Raw genomic sequence first — 20,738 nt, 5'->3', positions numbered from 1 at the left:
GCGTCTGCTATTTTATATTGTTTGATACGATATCAGAAAAATATATAATAATAGTACTATATGAGACTGTAGGTGCCATTATTTCTTGATCGTAAGCTTTTATTTACCTAATGTATCAGATTGTCATATTCTGTGAATGCTAGTCTTATCATACCCCGTGAATATATGTATTGTAAGAAGCACTGCATACATTGTTGGCGCTATATAAATTAAAATGTATTTGTAAATCTAGATTGTAATCTCTTTTGAGCAGGGCCCTCCTTACCTTTTGTTTTGTAAATCCATAGTGTTATGTGATGTACTGCTTGTTGTGTCCTGTACACCCATTGTACAGCGCTGCGGAATATGATGGCGCTATATACATCAATAAATAATAATGATGCTCATATCTTTACATTTGAGATTTAGCATGTTCATTTTTAGATTGTATTAGTTTTCTCATTAATAAGTCTAATATTATATATATATATATATATATATATATATATATATATATATATACTGTGTATAAGTCTAATATAATTTAAATTGCAGTGACAGCAGGATCTCTGTAGCAGTAGAGAGCCAGCATCACAGAAGGAAGGGTCTGTAATATGTTAGGTGTTTATTGCCATCATGTATAGGATGTTCTTCCACAAGCAAATTAACAGGAGATGTGAAGGTGAAAAATAACTCCAATAGAGCACCCAAAGGGGCGTAGCTTGAATGGTTCAGTGTCCAATCAGCTGCGGCTTTACATCTCAGGTCTGTGCACAGCTGTTGAGGTCGTGATGTCCCATACACAAGCATTGGCGGTGCCAAGAAGGACTGGGCAAGGATCCGATGAGCGTTCAGGTGACGCAGGCTGTAGAATTGATTCTTGATCTCCAGAATTCTTCCCTTTAGAGCAATCATCGGGAAGGAGCGCTTCCCATTCTGACTGTCTGGGTCTGGACAATAGAAGAAGCGATCAAGCCAGTCACCAGACTAGAGCAGACCTTTCAATCTCGCCGATGCAGCTTCAGCACCACAGGTCTGCTGAACAGCTCCTCATTGACCTCAGGGGCTAGTCCTCTTCCACTCACATTCTCAGACACAGGGTGCTCCGTCCACTCACTCCCCTCCGTGCAAATCAAATCCCCTTCACGACGAGGCACCGATCATCCCTGGTGCGATTAGAGGGGCTGGCTGCAAAAATCCCTTTGTTTTAGAGCATCTGGAGAATACACAAAAAAAGGATTGCTCAAAGACACTCATCACTGTGACAAATGGGTCTTAAAGTGCTTTCTGTCTTGGCTGCTCTGCTTGGGGTAATGTACCATGTGCAGGGGTTCCCAATGCCCACCGATCATCAAGGTAAGCAAACCCTTCCTTCCACAAGGGGCAATATTTATGCAGTAATTCACATCAAATATAATTTTATATATATATATATATATATATATACATATTCAGTAAAGTCATTATATATATATATACATAAATGCTCAGTATAGTCATATATATATATATATGTTCAGTATGGTCATTATATATATATATATGTTCAGTAAAGTCATTATATATATATATGTTCAGTATAGTCATTATATTTATATATGTTCAGTAAAGTCATTATATATATATATATTCGCTATTGCCATTTTATATATATATATATGTATATATATATATATGTCAGTAAAGAATATCAGAGTGATATCATTTTGGTTTATTTGAGTTCTATCAGAATATAGTATATTGTGCATGTGTATTTGTATAGTGTATGTAGCCTACAGAAGATGTTCCTTTTAATCCCCATATTAAAGTAATCCGATTATGCTTTTAATAGAGTCTGGCATGGCTTGGCACATCATCTGTTTCAAGACTTAAATATTTTATAAACGAAATGGTGTCATGAAAAACATGCAGTCACTTGCTTGAGAAAATACTTTCTGTGCCAGATTTCTTTTATGTTTAAAGGAATATTTAGATGTTCTGACTTGACGTGTTCATTAGTAATAATGCAGCTCTCTGTGTATCCTAGACAAAGCTGTGCACAACAGAGAATTAAGTGAAGAAAGACCTTTGGAAGAACAGGTAATTTAAAGTATATTTTGCATGATCATCAAGATTTATTTATTCTTTATAGTTTACATTTAGTTCATTTTAAGTAAAAAAAAAAAAAAAGGTCTAAATTTCATCCTAATTGTCACTATTTATAAAAGGGTGTTTTACCACTAGAACTAAGAAATGATATATTTTTCCTAGGTAAGTTGGTACAGTAGTTAATTACATTGAAAACAAAGCTTTTCCAAATGCATCAGTTCTAAAATACCTTTATTAATTTGGCCAGAAGAAGCCTAAGAATACATTGAGAATATTTCTAGTTCTTCTATTGTTTGGTTAAACAATTGTTGTTATCAGATTTGTGTCTGTATTGATGATGTCATTATTAATGTTAACCAGGAATTCATCAAACCCTTTTTAATGCACAAGCTGAATGTGCCAAAGTGATGCCAATTGGCAGTGAATTTCACGTCTTAAGTATCCTTACTGTACAAATCCCTGCTGAATATGAACTTTCTTTTCTCTAACCACAAAGCAAGCATGTCAGCTGTAACATTTTATAAACTGTTTCCGCCGCTTCCCATTTCTTCAGATGAGAAATGATATGGTAACTGTCTTCAGTTACATAGATCTGTTTCATGTGTCAGGATTATGGCTCAGCATCCATCATGGTCTTCAGGACCATTGGTCTATAAACAAAAAAGTATGCAATATGAACTTTTTATAGTAACATATGTGTTTTAATGTATACAACAACTGCTTGTTTGCCATATTATCAATTTTGGTGTAAAGGACTACACCACATCATCCCAGCCTATATTTTCATAAAAACAAGTACTTTAGACTAAACATCATTGTCATTTATTTGCTGTCTACCTATCAGCTACTAATAGTATCATATCAAGCATTTTACTTAGTTTGTCTAGAGACATTATAGTGTCATTATTGTTCTGCCTGTCTTAGCAGATGTTAAAAGATAGAGAGAAAGGGAGGTACAAAGATAGATAAGTAGATAGATAGAATATATTATAGGTTAGATATGTATATAGATATATTATGGGTTATAACAGTTATAGAAATAAAACAAAAATGTTATTTTTAGCAAACACTCAATACAATTCCCTTCTTATATTTTATTCTACCAGATTGCAGAGGCACACACCGTAAGCAGAGCATCAAGCAAAGGTAAATGTGATAACTACACAGAAAAAGAGAATGCACATTATTCTGAACCAAACAGGAAAAGTACAAATGGCATCTAAACCCTCTTTTACCTGTCTTCCAGAACCCACAGAGGCTTTAAAAAATGACTCCTTGGTGGATGATTTAAACTTTTTGATGTCTGTAGCGGGGAAAGATAAAAATGTAAAAAGAAGCGTTTCTACAAGAAACTCACTGAGTGATCGCAAGGTTTCACAAGATGATGCTGATTCAACAAAGAACCTGAAGCCAGTGGAGTATTTTGACTCCACGAAAAGTGGACTGGATTATAAGTTTGAAGGTATTTTATTGAAGATGATTCCCTTACCCATCCCACACAATAGTTCATACTTATTACCTATGGTAACTGCCTGGCCCTCTACTAGAAAATCCCTATTGCTGTAAATTCTAGATAGACTTATTCGTAACCAGCACATTTGCAATAGAGTTCTACAAAGCGCCTGGAGAATATTTAAAAAATCAGATCTTTATTTTTTACATAACTATCATATCCACCATCACCCGATCTACTGCTATGATATATTCAGATTAGTTTATACAATCCTATACGTTAGTAAACTCCTTTTATTAAATTAGGTCATAATAACATCAAAGGTCGGAACTGATCAATAGCTTTATACGGAGATATCACATTAATTAAAGATTGCTGTCCTGTATGGATCCCTAGTTAGGTGTTTTAAGTCAGACCTAAGAGAATTATATATATATATATATATATATATATATATAATGTATTTTAAAGAAACATATGCGCTCTTTCCCATGTACTTAGAGATTTTGGTTGTTTATTTTCTAATAAGTTGTTTTGAACAATAAATAAAAATAATTAAATTAAATAAAAATTCTTCACATTGGTTACATAGCATAAGAAAGAATGAAAGTGTGATCGTTTATTTGCATATGTATTTCTAAATATTCACTACAAATTATAAATTGCCATATTTGTTGTGTAATAATTATTAAAACAAATGTAAATAGAACTACATTTTATATGTTTTTATTTAGCTGTGTATAATACAATATCCCTTACATTTCAACCACCAACAAAAATTGTATTTTTAGTTATTAGTTACTTTATATTTACTTTATGAGAAAAATCCCTGTTGGAAAATATGATTAAGCGCGTTGTAGGCTAGAATCAATATAAATTCGGAAGTGGAGTTTAGGAACGCTTTTGGATTAAACCTTTACTACAGTCTAAACTAAAAAACAACCCAAATAAAGAATAATGCATAAAATATTAGATAAGTGTCATTTTTTTACTGGCTGTAGCACCTACATGATAAGTTTTAATAGCTGTTGAGGGGCATTCTCTTTGATTTGGAGTAAGACTGATATCGACTAATTTTTGCTACTTTTGTCCTAGAATCTATATAATGGTAAATCAAGTCCATAAAAATACCAGAACTTACATGGCAATTTTTCAAAAGGAATTAGTTATTACTTTTTTAAAGTTTTGTTATAAATTACAGATGTGATTGGGTGCAAGATGAGGATCAAAATAAGGGTTGTATAAATCTAATCTGCATATGTTCCTTCAGATGACCCTGATGGCCTTCACCAATTAGATGGGACACCTTTAACAGCAGATGACATTGTTCAGAAGATTGCTACAAGAATTTATGAGGAGAATGACAGAGGAGTCTTTGATAAGATAGTCTCCAAACTGCTAAACTTGGGTCTGGTATGTAATATGATGTCACTATTATATTGCTTAACCTATTGCTTAGAGACCAGTTGGCATTTATCTGAAAGGGCTGGCCTAATTAACTCATAGGCAGTCCAGTAAGGGGAATGCAAGTATTGATTGAAATCCATTATATTGGTAACACAATGTCTAGTTATCAACTGTTGGAGTAATTACAGCTCCATAGATAGCGACATTAGTGGAAGCTGCATGCATATAACATGGAACAGCCATAGCTAACTAATTGAGCCGGGGACCTGCATTATATACCCCCCCAAAAATACCCAGGTGTTTTGCTAAATAGGACTTATATATAATATATATAGTCTTATCAATATTTTGGTTCAGTAAAGTGTATTTCAGACATCAAAGGAGCTTTATCCTACTTGCCTATTTAAAGTTGGCTAGACTATTTCCTTGTATATGTGTTTATTTAAAATGATGCTCTATAGCTGATTTTTGTGGCTTTCTTTATACTGTCGCTTGGCTTCACGGTACTAACGCTTCGGTAAATGTTCCCTTTCATCTAAGATGTGTTAAGCCCTGATATTGGCAGGTCTTGGAAATTAAAGCAAAATGCAGTATCGGTTTTCAAGAGTGAATTCAAACAGCTCATGTTACAGTCATTATATGTGTTTGGTATTAAGAAAGAACTGAGCCATTCCTAATTCATATATTAGATGGGTCTACAGCTAATAAGCAAAGGAGTTGCTTCAAGGGAACTAATAAATCATTGTAACCAAGTGGGAGGATGAAAGCTAGAATGAGTGTTCCATCCAACACAGGACACAGGCAGGGTTAATATTGCAGGTTTGGATGGAAAACTGGCAGCGATCTAATGATGACTCACGCCATAAGCCCTTCATTCTGATTCCCGAGCAAAGCAATGATAGATTGAGAGTCAACATGGAAACAATTGAAATGAGCCGGGTAATAAATCAAAGCCACTAGGCCGCTCACCATATTGTTCTTCATACAGACCACACTTAAAACATATGAAACATCCAAGAAAAATAGATTAATTTGAAGCAGTGACACCATGTGACACACAATAGTGTCTATCAGCACAGAAGATTTTGGAGAGTTAGTGATGTGATATGATATAAGGTCTAATGTCCTTATGTTATCTGCTATCAGCTTTTCCATCCACCATCCCTGAAGATATAATACATTATCAATTTAAACACATCTTGTGTAAAACTAGAACAAAACATGGCACCATCTATTAAAGGATAAGACTTAATACAGAATGATGCATTTGCCCCTCTTCTTCGGATCAGGTTTGAAGCATGTGATTTTGAGAGAGTAACCTTAAAGGGACAGTCATCGATGTTGGCTTAGTTTGAAGCAATGTTTTATTGAGACTTCAATTTGTTTAAAATGACATTCAAATATTCATGAATAAAAGAGCACTTAAGGTGTTTACTGAGCATCCCAGAGCACTATGGACTCTATTCAGTATTTAATTCAAGAAGAATATATTATCCATTAAGACATGTCCTATGGTAGATGTGGGCTGGGTGGCAAGCACAGCCAACTTGCATATAGTCTTTTGATATATTTTTCATGAAAATACTGAGAATATGGCTTTCTGTTTTGATAATGCTCCCTAACATCAAACAAAGAGATCGGCTGCATCAACTAGGTAAGGGACTATTGGGAAAGGTACTCAGAAACCAAGGAAGGGACTAGAGATTAAAATCAGCACTGGCCCTTTATAGACAGCAGATGATAAAATAACATGCATGCCGTCATCTGCTGGATGCACACGGCTGCATGCGATGATTGTATGATTTTGTACCTTGTGGCCACTTTTATCAGGCAGGTGTTCGCACAATAAAGAATGGGATCAGCCACATGTGTGACATCATAGGTATACCCGGTGTGTTTGATGGCCAATAACGGCATAAAACCTGCTTATGTTGTCATACAAATCTACAAAAAGTATTTTTTTTTTAAATAAACTGCAAATACAATCTTGGATTCATTTCCTTAACCCCCACTCTTCCTACTGTTTTTTTCCATTGCACATTTTCTTAGTAAATTATAGTTTGCTTTTCTAAAACCTTTAAAAATAAGACTTTAAACAAAATAAATTAATTGAAAGGTCATCAGATATGTGGGCAGGCGCTTGCATATGTTAGAAGCGTGGAAAAATAATGTCTGGGTACTGTTGTATATACCGAAAATCGTTACAGTGTCAGCATTGGCTTAAACCAATATAATGATGTCATGAGCTAACTATAGTTTAATGAGCGTAATCTACTTTTACAGATTACTGAAAGCCAGGCGTACACATTAGAAGATGAAGTGGCAGAAGTTTTACAACAACTAATTGCTAATGAGGCTAAAAATCATGAAAAGGAATCGGAAGGTCTGGATTATGCAGCAGGCAGAGGAGACGTCGGTGCAGATGAAAAACAGGAGGGAATAATGGTAATTTCCTTGAAACATCCTGAATAGTAAATGGAGAGCAATGTGCAGTTCTTAGCCTCGAGCAATAATTACTTTGCTGGGGAACATTATACAAGATGTTTAATATGATGGTATGTGATAGTGGGCACAAATTCAATTAAATGATGGAAATAAATCTAGACATTTGTCCTAATAATAACTCATCCAACCAGGACAACTGCACTTTAAACCATCAGACGCACGCTTTGCATAGCCATGTTATATTTCTTACAGTATAACAATGTATGTAGCTAAACCGGATACTAATGTACTGCATACAAGGGGCAGCGCATTTTATGAGACCGCCACTTATTAGATAAAGTTCTTCAACATATAATCATGCCGACCCTAATGCTTCATTTTGGGGTCTTCTTATCTTTTACCTAATGAAATGCATCAGTAGGGATTTGTGGTTTCAGAGATGCATGTTCATGTCTCAGTTATTAATACTCATTAATTAATGTACGATAATTCCTTCTTTAGAGGAATTAGGGTGCAATTTAGAGGATGCCCATGAGGGAGCATACAATTCTGCACTCTATTCCATGAAGGTTGTTTGGAAATCCAAGTAAAAATAATATATATGTACAGGAGGGGGTTAATCATTGAACTGAATCATTGAACTAAAGGAAATTAAGTAAAAACTTGCATTAAATTCAATATAGGAATCACCTGATGACGATGAGGAACTGTCTGAAGGAAATAAAAGCGAAGGAGATGTTCTCCATACAACTACTTTGGAAAGAAGGAATGAATTGTCCCCTGAAGAAAATTTCGAAGATCTGCAATACTTCCCAAATTTCTACCGCCTTATAAAAAGCTTGAATTCAGGTAATACTGCATATACTTTACAGCATCCCCAACATGTAAATCTAATGACATCTATGTTTCAATGAGGCTAAATGTAATGCTAGGAATGTAGTAGTTATGGATTAGTAGTTTTACTTTAAATTAATTTAAATTTAAACTCTTTTTGTTTTTCAACTTTTTACGTAATATAACAGAGACCCTAAACAAACCAAAAAGTCTAATATTTTACATGTATTTTTCAAGTTCCATTCCCAACTTAATATTATTTTTTGCTGTGATGTTTTACAGAAAACGATGCTAAAGAAAAGGAAACATTAATAACAATAATGAAAACGCTTATTGACTTTGTGAAAATGATGGTTAAATATGGAACTATCACCCCTGAGGAAGGCGTCAGCTATTTGGGTGAGAAATGCTTTTTATTGTACCTTGAGATACATAGTGACTTGGTTTAGTGTCACTGTGTTCACATGAAAGAGCTTATATGTGCTTAGTTCCAGTCCAGCCTACTTCTATCATGCAAACATGATTCCAATTATTTTATACTAGTGTGTATGTCCATCATTAAATGACTTGCACTCACATTTTCTCTTGACGCCACTCCCCACCATAAAACATTATCCTACCTGTATCAACCCCATCCACAGCTTACGCTTCCTCTACAGACCCTACCTCAAGCCCTGGCCACTGTGATAGGTCATTTATATGTAAAGACATTTGTACGGCAGGATTTTTTGACAGGTTTATTGGAGTCACATTATTCATTTATTGCTTTCTCGTTTCATGATCCATAAACCGTATTTGTCAGTATTATTAACCATGCCACATAGATCAGTGTCCTGTTGGTTTCCTCATACCATCTCCTTAAATGAAGATTCAATGTTAATTGTTTCAAAACTATGACTAAGCCAAAAATGTTGATACATCGTATTCCTAGTATCTGTCTAAAGCTTTGCTTTCATTTCTACTAGGAATTGGCATTGATTTCCATGCATTGAATGTAGTTTTACATTAGCATTTTTGTGATGTGCACATGAGATCTGGGATAAGATCTTTAATTCAAATAAGGCAGCCGCCAGCGGCCCATTGTTACCATGGGAGCCCGGAGCAGCCATTCTTTGGGCACTCCATCTTTGTACACATGCATGACATCAACATGCTGGCATTAGGTAATGTGCTGAGGGGGCACTAGGAGGGACAAGCAAGGAAATGTTTTCTTCCCTAATGGGTCATCTTGTTGGTGGCCTGGTGAAGGTATTTGTTTGTTACTTTAGCAGCCTTGATACTTAAAGATACATATGTATCTCTACACTGGAGATTTAAAGGCACTCTGTACCCTTACACCCTCCAATGCACTGTATGTTGTTTTGCTTTATAAATTCCACATTGTTGCAATGCATAAAATATAACATGACTCGCATGTACAGTACAACATGTTTTGCCGTCCCAGAGATGATATGTTGAATGGTGAATAGATAAAATATGTATTACTCATAATCTAAATATTTGCTCTTCATCTCAGCTGATAAAAGTTAAAAGTCCATTTTAGCAGCAATGTGTTTCTTTCCGTGCTGCCCTAAGCCCGACTCAGGGCAGAGCCTCTAGCTGCCCGTTTGTTGCTGCCATCCTTAGTGCTGGCTGTCGGGATATGACGTCATATCCCGGTGCTCTGTCTGTTAAGGACGTGAGGACAGCACACTATGGAGATCAGAGATCCCTCTTGTAGTTAGCCTGTTGAGGAGAGGGGCAACAAGCAGCCAAAATACAACAATCTGCCCAAGGTTTGGCGCCAGAGGTGCTGTTCCCCTGGACCCGCTGTTCCAAAATGTGCTGCTGCATTTAAATATATTAGAGACAATTCCAAAGCTGTCATTGAAGTATTTTCCAGTAAATATATATAAATCCAAGATATACAATTGCACACCAACCTTAATTCCTCTGCCCGGTGCTTGGTAACTGCAGCAGTGATGCATATAAATTCCAAAAATAGTTGCCAGCACTCGTGGGACTTGGTTTCTTGAAATTATTTGAAACCATGTCCCACGAGTGCCGGCAACTATTTTTGGAATATATATATAAATATATATATATATATATGGATAACCGCCTCATTGTAGTAAATATTTTAGAATCACAGAATAATAGGACACAAAATAAATATCACACATTTTATTTCTGCTGTTACTTCAGATATAACTGTGATTACATAATTGCTACTTTCACCGTCAGTTGAAAATTCATTCACAAGGCATTTGTTGATATCATTTTCTGACATATAATAGACCATGATGCACTCCAAAGAACTCTCTTGACTGGTCACATTTTATATTAATCATGCATTGTGCAGTCAGCCACAGAACCACAGGCGGGATGAGCGATGATGTATAGAGCTAGTGTTAGAGGAAACATAGGGGTAATAAATGTCCAAGAGGAACTGATTAGCATCCTTTACCCTGATGGTAAAACAGAAACCCAGAACTTCCAGTGTGTCCTGTTTAACATGCTCTTACCATACCTACCGCTCAATGCGTTCAATGTCCAAAAAGGGACACTTTTGTCTCAGGGCTGTCTCTGAGGGCCAGAGCTTTGTCACGGCTTTTGATAGCTACTTATATAACTGAATTACAAGAATATAATTTATGTACACAATTTAATATCTAGACCCATTTTTGCTGTTTCTAAAACATTACTTTTAGGGCCATAGAACCATGATACACTCACACCTAGCAAAGCTCAGAGAAAAGAGGAACAGAAGTATTTGGGTGCCAAGAGGGACTGTCCCTCCTAGAGAGGCAGGGCCGTAACTTCCATGAAGCAAGAAAGGCAGCCACCTTAGGTGACATAAGGTGAAATGTACTCTGGAGGCACCTGGCAGCAATGCCGTTGTGTCTCTTTCTGCTTCCCGTTACATCAGCACAGGGTGGGCCCTCTGACCATCCCAGGTGCCAAAGCCCTAGTTACGGGTCTATAAAGAGGAATTCTTGGGAGCCGCACTGCATGGAACACAAAAATAGTACTACAATCTACGGCTGTGAAATACACTTTGGGCCTATGTCACTATTATGTTAAACTCTATGGAGAAAAAAATGTAAATCAAGGCAATGCAATTTGCCCTTCTGCCAGCCATCCAGTACTTTACAGCTGATCCTGGGCCAGACATCTCCTGGTCCTCTAGCTTCTGTAATAGAGTTGTGTGTTAGAGTCATTACCAGCTATGACCAACATGTTCTGTATAGCACTGATATAGCTTGTATTTTCATAAATCCTCTGTGGCAATCAGCCTGCTCACCAAATAAGATTCACGCTTTACATGAAAGGCAATGATGCTATTAAATGAACTTCAAAAAGAAATCCCTTGGCTTTTAAATAATAGCATGTTTTTCAGTATTATCAGTAAAAGCTTAATGCTGCCCTAATGTCAGCGAGATATATCTAATAATGGTCACAAACTAAAAAAAAGTTATTGATTTGCAGTCTCTGGCTAGGACGAATGTAATTTGAAACGAATAGAAAAAATACATGAATTGTGCAAAGCTTGAGAGAGAAGTATCTTCAGGATGAAATATGGATCTGAATGTCAATACGACGACTATTGAAGTTTTTGATTGCACAGCAACATTTAGCTGTTCTTCAGTAGCTCAAGGTCACCATCACTCCTGACATTTTTTAAATAGAAAATTACCATCTAACTCATGACGTTCTTGCCATGCTAGGTGAGTGACGGAGAACAAAGCAGGCTAGCGGATCTGATTGGGCTATTTAACCTTCATTTCCACACAATGGGTTTTCTGATGAATATGTATTTGCAGCTAGGCAATCTCGAGGCTCAGCAAAACAATTGCAAGTCAGCTGTGCAAATATTTAGGCTGGATTAACTATATCATAGCAGAGTTAAACTTTGTACGAACAATGGGGGATTAGTGTTTGGCCTGATGAATTAACCCATGGCAAGATCAGTTACTTTATTCACCTCTGTGCATGAACATGTTTATCTCTCTCCCACCAACCACCCACCCATTCTAGATTGTGAGCTTGTTTGACCAGGGCCCTCGTTAGCTCTTCTGTAAGTTCAAGTTGTTACATTATGCACTATTTGTTATGTTCTGTGTACCCATTGTACAGCTCTGCAGAATATGATGGCTCTATATAAAACAATACATAATAACCGAGTGCGCTATATGGGCCCAGTCTATGGTGGCAGGGCCGTAGCAAGGGTGAGGCGAGAGAGGCACTGGCCTCGGGCGCAGCTGCGAGGGGGGGCACAACTGCCCAATCAGCAGCTGGACCCTTCAGGACTGGTTGAGGAGATCACGGATCTCCCTAACCAGCTCAACAGGCACAGAAGTATGACATCATTACCATGCAATTTCATTCAATAATGATACCACTAGAGAAGGGAGACCACCAGCAGTACAGTAAGATCGGTGCAAGGGAAAGGTGCATAGTAATCAACATTGTCTGCCAGAGTGGTTATTGTGCTAGAATTCCTAAATATAGATACTGTCACTCATACTTCATGTTATGAGACCGTGTTATTTCATTTTCCTGATTCATGCAATGACAAAATCCTATCATTGAATAAGGTTTCTCCAGCTGATGCCGCATCTGCACAAATTACATTTTCTATGGTTACATGTCTTTCGCTGGAAATCTTTGTGACAAGCAGAAAAGGTGTCTAACACTTTTCTTTATCTAAAGAAGTATTCTTATTATTGGGCTGATAAATGTAATATATGCTAGAATTCTTAAATCACTTTGTTGTATGAGATGCGTAAAGCAACTCAAATGGAAAAAACATATTTCCACCACCTGTGGCATCTCTATAATAGAAAGGTAACATGAAGAGGCCCTACTTTCCTATAGGGAATATCAGTGGAAAGTCAGTAGATATAGGATATGCACAGTTAGGTTACGATTTTTAGGGTCCTAGATCAACAAATTAGGACACCCCGTTTTAGAGGCAGAGATCTGGGTAGCTGGAGCCTGGAAGGCGCAAACGGTTTGTTACACGCATCATGCTCACATCATGGACTGACCGCGTGCTAATTCAACCAATTTGAACATCTGTGATTTTTCTAGTACAATTAACAATGGATGAATCTCTCCTAGAGAGGAGAGGTAGGGCCCGAAGAGGAAGGGGTGGGGTTTACCATGGAAGAGGTGTGGCCTGACAGGAAGGGGGGGTAAAATCAAGATTATGGGGCATGTGAGATCAGTCAGGCCTAGGGCAGCACAAAACCTAAATATGCCACAGAGGAGAGAAAAGGGCAGGGTTCGCCAAAGAACTATGTTTCCCTTTGAGAATGTTCAGTCTGGAAATATATTAATGAGATCAAATCTGAAGATAGTCTATCTTTAAGATGAAGATAGTGTAGATATAAATTCTGTCTCAAATGCTGTCTGTTACCAGCAACATAAATGCATGGATTAATGTACTTTGTATAGAAAACATAATTAATTCATAACCTGAAGTGCTTTGTGAATGGTAAATCTACATCTTACAAGCACATTTGATTCCAGGTTAAGAACATTAACAGTTCCATTAACAGTCAAATAAATAACTTCTCTTCTGGACCACCACAATCTGGGATCTACCTCCTGCCCCCAACCTCAATGCTGGTAGAAGATGTACCCTACCAAAAATAAGGATATGCTTATACCATTACAATAATGAACACTTATTGTTCACTTACGTGTTAGTTTCTGTAGTAGTATCTATTTTTATCTGACTACTTCCAATGACGTCAAGCTCTTCTCTGGCCAGGACAACGCTACAGACAGCAGCAGAGATGGAAGCCGCGCTACCTTCCTGACCTTCTGCTAGATCATGTCAAATTAACTCTCAAGTGTTCTGAAGGCAACTGTATTTTATTACTACTCACCCCCTACGCAGTGACTTCCATTATGTTAGGGATTTATCTTCATTATAGCACAGAGCACTGTACCTCGATGAGGTCTGGATGACATTAAGTTTACTCATAAAGGAAAATGAAATCAGCAGAAAAAGGCTAATGGCAAGGTTGACCTTTCACAGCACAATAATTTAACACTCATCCTTCCCCCATGCAAAATAAGTGGGATTAATCGACAGGCTTTAACCCTGGAACATGTTTCTGAAAACAATGGTTATACTAAATTCATGTTAAAGTGATTTCACAGACATTCCTACAGTACAACCTTAAGTTTTGTACCCAAGAAAAAAACTAAATCCGAGACAAGAACTGATAGGGGTTGATTAAGGTCTAAATCCTTAAGGAAACTGGGCAGACTAGATGGGATGAATGGTTTATTTTTTGCTGTGAGATTCCATGCCTCTATTCAACTTTCACTGTTGGGTATCCATAACCCTTGCTATTCTCTACACAGTAGCACTGCGGTCTCTTGGGGACATACTCAGAAACATCTCCCACTTCTTGCCACAGGTCGTCATTTTTTTTTTTTCACAGCTTTGTGAATTAGCAACACTTTTGCAATAATATTTTCCCCAACACGGAAATTATTATTATTTGTATTTTAATTTTTTTTTTACGCCGGTAATAAAAGGGTTATTGAAGAAGGAATACATATTTGCATCTCAATGTGTTTTGAGGGTGCAGATAACAGGAAACACTTAATATTTTAATTTTTTTTTTTTTAGAATTCTTTGTAGCCCATTAAATAAAGGTATCTTATTCAAATAGAACGTCAGGATAATGGGATCCGGTCTATGTATTCGAGCAGACAGTTGCCAGGAAACCATTTACACATACATGCATGGAGCGTGGATGACTCACTCGCCATTATGCCTTAATGTTCCTCAAAGCAAACATTGTCCACCTGTGCACAGATGGCTGTGATCCCATCATGTATCGATGTGGAAGACAAGCAAACTATATCTGTGATCTGGGAATGAAAGAAAAAGCTCTAGGCAACCGCTGTTCTACTGGGCTCCTTTGTAATTGTATAATTATGGAGAAGGTACAATTATAGTTACCATGGAGGGGATAAATAAGTGATTATAAGTGCTTTGTTTTAATCCTTCTTATGTCACATAAAATTTATTATAACACTTATTATTATTATTATATTTTGCTTGAAGAAGAAATATCCTGTGACGTTACATCTATGTATGCAGCTATGACATATATGTATGTGGAATGTCATATGATGCATTACATACTGTGATTACAGGTACGGGTACTAAGGCTAGGGTGTTAAAAAAGTTTGTATGATTAGTTTATTGCTAAACCACAAAAATGGCTAATACTTAATCTGTAGCAAGATTAAGCCATATAACCAAACAAGCTTTATGCGCCAGATTGTCACTGTATCGCTGTTACTCCAGTATCGGTGGAAAGGAGTGTTACCAAACTATCGATGTATGGTGAATCCAGTCCAGTTACTGTATGAAATGGTTTATTGAGATGGCTGGACTGCGCCTAATTTACATCTCTTTTCTTCTCAGAAAACCTGGATACCATGATAGCCGTACAGACCAAGAATAAACTTGGCAAAAACTCAGTGTTGTCAAAAAACACATTAACAGGTAATATTTCTCACTAAATAGACCCTTTTTATATTAACTTGTCATTTAGGAACTTTGGAGAGTTACCGTTTTCCCAGAAAACAAAAGAAAAAGGACAGTTAATCTGGAACCATGAGTTTGTTGTATTTTCTGATGCCAAAAATTCTAACAATTGTCACTTATACTTATCAATATATGGAATTTTCATATCTGGGTTTCACTGGGTAAAGCGCTGCTTCCCTGGGTCTCTGGGCCACTTACCTTTTTTTTTCTCCGGGTAGGCGAGCAGTGTTTGGGCACACCCACTTCTCCTCCTACTCCCAGCCCATTTAAGACTAGCCCTCCCCTTCCTGAAGCCACACCCCCATAAAAGGGAGGGGTTAGGTAGCCTTCCCTGAGAAGTTCCCAGGTATGGGTATTTTCCCATTTCGGCCAATCTGTGATGTTATGCGTTCCGTAGAGCCAGTTTTTGTTTATCAAAAAATAAAGATGGCTGCTCCCAGGAACCCTGTTAGGCTAATAATATTCATGTATATCTGATGACTACAACTTCACACATCACAAAGGCTGGTGGCTACACAGTTTTAGGAACATGTTTGATTCTTCTGGTTTATTTAACTTTAAATCTCTGTTTTTACCGTTAAAGCAGAACTGTACATGTGCAGGACCAGAGTCACTGGGCTAAAGCATTCATCTGCCTTTTGGGGTTCAGTGATGCGCAACAGAATTGTGTTCCCTGGCTTACATAAGATTCAGAACACCATCCAACGCCATAAGCAATCTGTTTTCAATTTATTCAAGCAAGAGTAAAAGTCCAGTCTGTTATCACAGCAAATTATTGTTATTTTTGTTGGTTTCTGGAAAGTCTACGGATGGCAGAGCTCTGCTTTAATTCATGAAACCAGTAAAGTAGCTGTGTGTGACAACAATCATATATTAGCAGAGATGTAGTCAAGCAACATCTAAGTTCTTTTAAGGGAGGTAGGACTGTTGGAGCATATCTCCCAACCATCCTGTTTTTGTGGACCAGTCCCGATTTGTAGACACTCTCTTGCAGTACTGTCCAACCTCAGGGACAATCCAGATCATGGGCTGACTGTGGAGATCCTTGGCTCCCTTTTTGAACCTCAATGCTGTGAAATTGATAGAGGTCTGTGCTGTTGCAGCCACCTTATGACACAATGAGCACAGCAAGGTGACCACAGCAAGAGGTGGCCCCCCGTCCTAACTCTGGTCTATCCCATCCCCCTAAACACAGGTGTCCCAATATAGACACCTTAACTATTGGGTTATGTTAACGAGAGTGATTAATTCTGGTGCCTATATTTCATATATAACACAGATCATAAAACACATTTAAAGGTACCGACAAAAACAGTATTATTATGCATTTTATATAAGTGCCATCCGCTATCTAACAGCCAGTGGTTTGTAAACCAAAAATAGACGATGATAATAATGCAAAAATAGTCAATAGGCAACACAGACTATTTATTCCCTAATGCTAATGTCGATTTAGGTTCCTTGCCAAAGCTGTGTGCATTAATTATTTAAGAACGTTGAGATAAGAGCCAGACGTCTAAAACAGCGTACTCATTTCTTAATGCAGCTGACAAAGCCAGCGATGACTCTGATAGCACCAAAGAAGAGGCCGCTAGAATGGAAAAGGGTTATGAAACTTTAAAGGACTCCACGAAATTCGAGGACCCAAAAGAAAGCGTGGAAAATAAGAAACCACAAGGTAACTGAGAAAAATATTTGAATACATTTTCATATACAGCATTAAAACACAAATTCTTTATTAAAATTGATCAGGTGATGTCACAGTGCACTTATATACAGGATTGAGAATTTGGAAATACATTTTTCTCTAAGTGAGAGAATAGAAAAGTTCCCTACCAATTACCAGTAACATCTTTGGTTTTTAATGTAAATCCGGACCGCCAGTATTTCAGTGCATGCGCATACAGTTACTCGGTGGTGCAACCAGACAGATCTCAACAGGGAGGCCATTCATTAAAAAAAGTTAAATAAATTATACTCCTTCGGGTGCCTGGAAATTGTACCAAAATAGTGCTGTATTTAAAAAAGAAACAAAATGTGCTTGAAAACCATAAAAATAGTGTACGTCAAACTGCCTATTATACAGTCCATCAATCGCTAACGCTTCCTAATGTTTTTTCTTCAGGGAATGCTGATGCATATTTAGAAGCAATCAGAAAGAATATTGAGTGGCTGAAGACACACAACAAACAGGGAAGCAAAGAAGGTAACACAATTATGTAGGAGTAGAAGGAAAAGATTATATATAAAGATAATGTACCAAAAAAAGGGCATTTCCTTTATAACTCTAAAAAAAAACTAAACATATTTCTATTAAAAGAACCAGGGATAGCATAGCAACATGCAGACCCTACAGCACTTCTAAAGACCACACACACAGAGACAATACCCACAGACATACTAAACTCTGCTTGCCTGCCTGGAGAAAGAAGACAAGAGATCATCCAGAGAGTTCCCAGTTATACCAGTGTCCAACCACAGTATGTAACATCACACCCAGGGAGTGCCTTGTCTCTGTCTATTGGATGGGCAGCCATTACAGCCTAGAGGTTTGCCATAATGCCATGCTGTCACAACTGTCCCGGGAAATTTAGGATTGTTGGCAGCTGTGGAGCAGGGTTAGCCAACATTTATCTCACCAGCTTGGCCAGCAATTTCAAAAAAAAGAATTCATTATTTTCTTTGCGAGTGTGATGGGAGTGGAATTGCCACAACAGCTGGAGAGCTACCTGTTGGTTATCCTTGATGTAGAATACTCCCACAAAGGATCCAAGATGGAGTTCACTAGCAAAATGAGGTCTACAATAAACTACAGCAGTTATAAAGACCCTTTTAATAATACATTTTGGGGATGCATAAAGGTAAAGGACACCTATACAATTAAAAGGAAACATCAGTTTTGGAGCAAATCGAAAGCTTTGTCGTGAAGGGGTTAACGTGCTTCAAAATCACTGCACAATTTTCCATTCTGATTTTGTGTAAACATGTAAAATATGCGACCCGTATATAATCACTCTTTTGTTTGCGTTATGTTTTCAGAATATGATCTTTCAAAGCTGAAGGACTTCATCAACCATCAGGCAGATGCCTACGTAGAAAAAGGAATCATGGACAAAGAAGAAGCTGACGTGATCAAACGGATCTACGGCAGCTTGTAAAAAAGCCATGAAAGGCAACTCCTTGCTACTGTGGGAAATATACTGTAGATTTAGAAATGTCCACCGTTTTCCAAAACCAACTCTTTCCAAAGTATCATTTGAGAATAATCTCTCCCCATGGACTTAATCTAATCCATAGGTTTAAAGGACCAACTGTAGACACCTGTATGTAGCCATGCTGCCCCATGCCCTTGTAACATGGACTTAGTAGTAAGTAGAGGAAGGCTCCAATTCAAAAACTGCATTTTTTTCCCCAAGGAGGTCACCCTATGATGCCTTTTACCCGTTTCTGACATTCCTCAGTATTTTTGTTTCCATCTATTAAGTGTGAACAGGTAAAAAAAAAACGGCAGCTTTTTACTTTTCTACCTGAAAACCAAATGGAATAATATTGAGCTTAAAAGAAATCCCTAGTTCTTTGTAAACTGTGAGAATAAAGTGTTTGATAAGAGCAAGCAATCTACACAATTCCTTACAAGAAAAAAAAAAAAAAAAAAAAGGTAAGCGCATTAGCTGGGGATTATTCATGTACTACTAAAAAATGGCATATCTGCGTGTCAGAGATAAAGTCGTCTCTAATGGACGCGCCATTATCTCAGGAAACATAAGTCCTGGGTCAATAACTGTTTCGTTTTTACAAGCTTGTTGCCACATGGCTAAATTAAGTGGTTGGTTGTTCTAAAAGATATACATTGTCAAGTTGCTGATGGTTAGACGTCCAAAGCTCTCTACTTTAATTCACTCTCACGATAAAATATTGTGATATACTAGGGGGAAATATCACCGTGCAGCATCATCTTGCTTATCATCGATACTCTAGGATTCTCTCAATTCAAGTGTTTCGCTGACAAAGTATTAATATTTTATTTGTAATTCACGCCATTATTATGGAGAATCCGGTCCGTGTGAATATAGTTGTCCAGATTATGAAAGATAATTGAATTTAAGCAAAAGACGGAGATGTAACCATAAGAGGCATAATCAACCATACACTTTAAATCAAAGATATATAAACACTGTCATTGTTATCATTATCAAATGTTATCATATGCTCATAGATTTGGATGACGGTATTCTCGGTCATGTACAATCATTGCATCCTCCGAATCTATGCATTGCTCATGTTAACATGTTAATTATTTAGGTTAATATGGGTCTCCTTTGTGTTGCATCTTAAAAAAAAAAAAAATACAAATCTGTGCAGTTTAGAGCTAAATGTAATCCGCTTTACACATATATCAGCCTAGTTTGAAAAGACTGCTGTGTAACAAAATGATATGTGTAACAGCTTAAATGGCCTACAACTTTAGATAAGCAGTCACCCAGAATAACCCCCCCAAAAAAAAAAAACCTATATGAGATTTGTTTTTCCAATCACCTTGATCTAATCGTAAGAGGTGGGATAAGAAAAGAAATAGTTATATTGCGGTAATACACATACGGTCACCTAGTGAAGCATTAAAATGAACTAAAAGTTTGCCATTTTATATAAAATTTAGAGAAGCTCCTGTACTTGCTTTACGAAAGCTTAACTTGCTAATTTATATATAATAAAATATTTGGAGGAGATAAAGCTTACGTTCCTAGTAAGTAGTTACTGATTAGTTATTGATTTTACCGAGAACAAACAGATGCAGTCGTGCAATTGAATTAGAGCTCTTATCCTGGCATGTCCTAAGGGCAAGCGATACACAGAGGTCCCGGATGCTTTCAGATTATGTATGGCTATCATTGTAAGAATGAAACCTTTTGCATACAGGTTATGTCAGCAAAGGTGTAAGGAGTATGTAAATTCACATTGGGGACTGGTTAA

At 37.1% G+C, this 20,738-nt stretch overlaps 1 protein-coding gene across 1 annotated transcript; it reads left to right on the top strand.

Moving 5' to 3' along the window:
- The first annotated feature begins 744 nt into the window (after positions 1–744).
- Positions 745–19,380, top strand: SCG3 (secretogranin III). Its single transcript, XM_053465193.1, has 12 exons — positions 745–1,335; positions 2,006–2,058; positions 3,174–3,213; positions 3,314–3,529; positions 4,791–4,933; positions 7,211–7,372; positions 8,056–8,221; positions 8,489–8,605; positions 15,645–15,725; positions 17,314–17,445; positions 17,893–17,973; positions 18,807–19,380. Exons 1-12 carry the CDS (start codon positions 1,248–1,250, stop codon positions 18,923–18,925), a joined length of 1,398 nt encoding a protein of 465 aa, XP_053321168.1. The 5' UTR covers positions 745–1,247; the 3' UTR covers positions 18,926–19,380.
- The last annotated feature ends 1,358 nt before the right edge of the window (positions 19,381–20,738 follow it).

Source organism: Spea bombifrons, chromosome 4 (genome assembly GCF_027358695.1).
Source record: "Spea bombifrons isolate aSpeBom1 chromosome 4, aSpeBom1.2.pri, whole genome shotgun sequence".
In the NCBI taxonomy this organism is placed as follows: domain Eukaryota; kingdom Metazoa; phylum Chordata; class Amphibia; order Anura; family Pelobatidae; genus Spea; species Spea bombifrons.
The sequence above is the reverse complement of the archived record's forward strand: the minus strand, read 5'-3'. Positions and strand labels throughout refer to the sequence as shown.

What these genes read in the sequence shown, in the direction of transcription:
- SCG3 (XM_053465193.1), top strand. Translation starts at nt 1,248, where the DNA reads ATGGGTCTTAAAGTGCTTTCTGTCTTGGCTGCTCTGCTTGGGGTAATG. An exon ending in TATAAAAAGCTTGAATTCAG is followed by an intron (nt 8,222 to 8,488) that starts GTAATACTGCAT and finishes GATGTTTTACAG; the next exon opens with AAAACGATGCTAAAGAAAAG. An exon ending in GTCAAAAAACACATTAACAG is followed by an intron (nt 15,726 to 17,313) that starts GTAATATTTCTC and finishes TTCTTAATGCAG; the next exon opens with CTGACAAAGCCAGCGATGAC.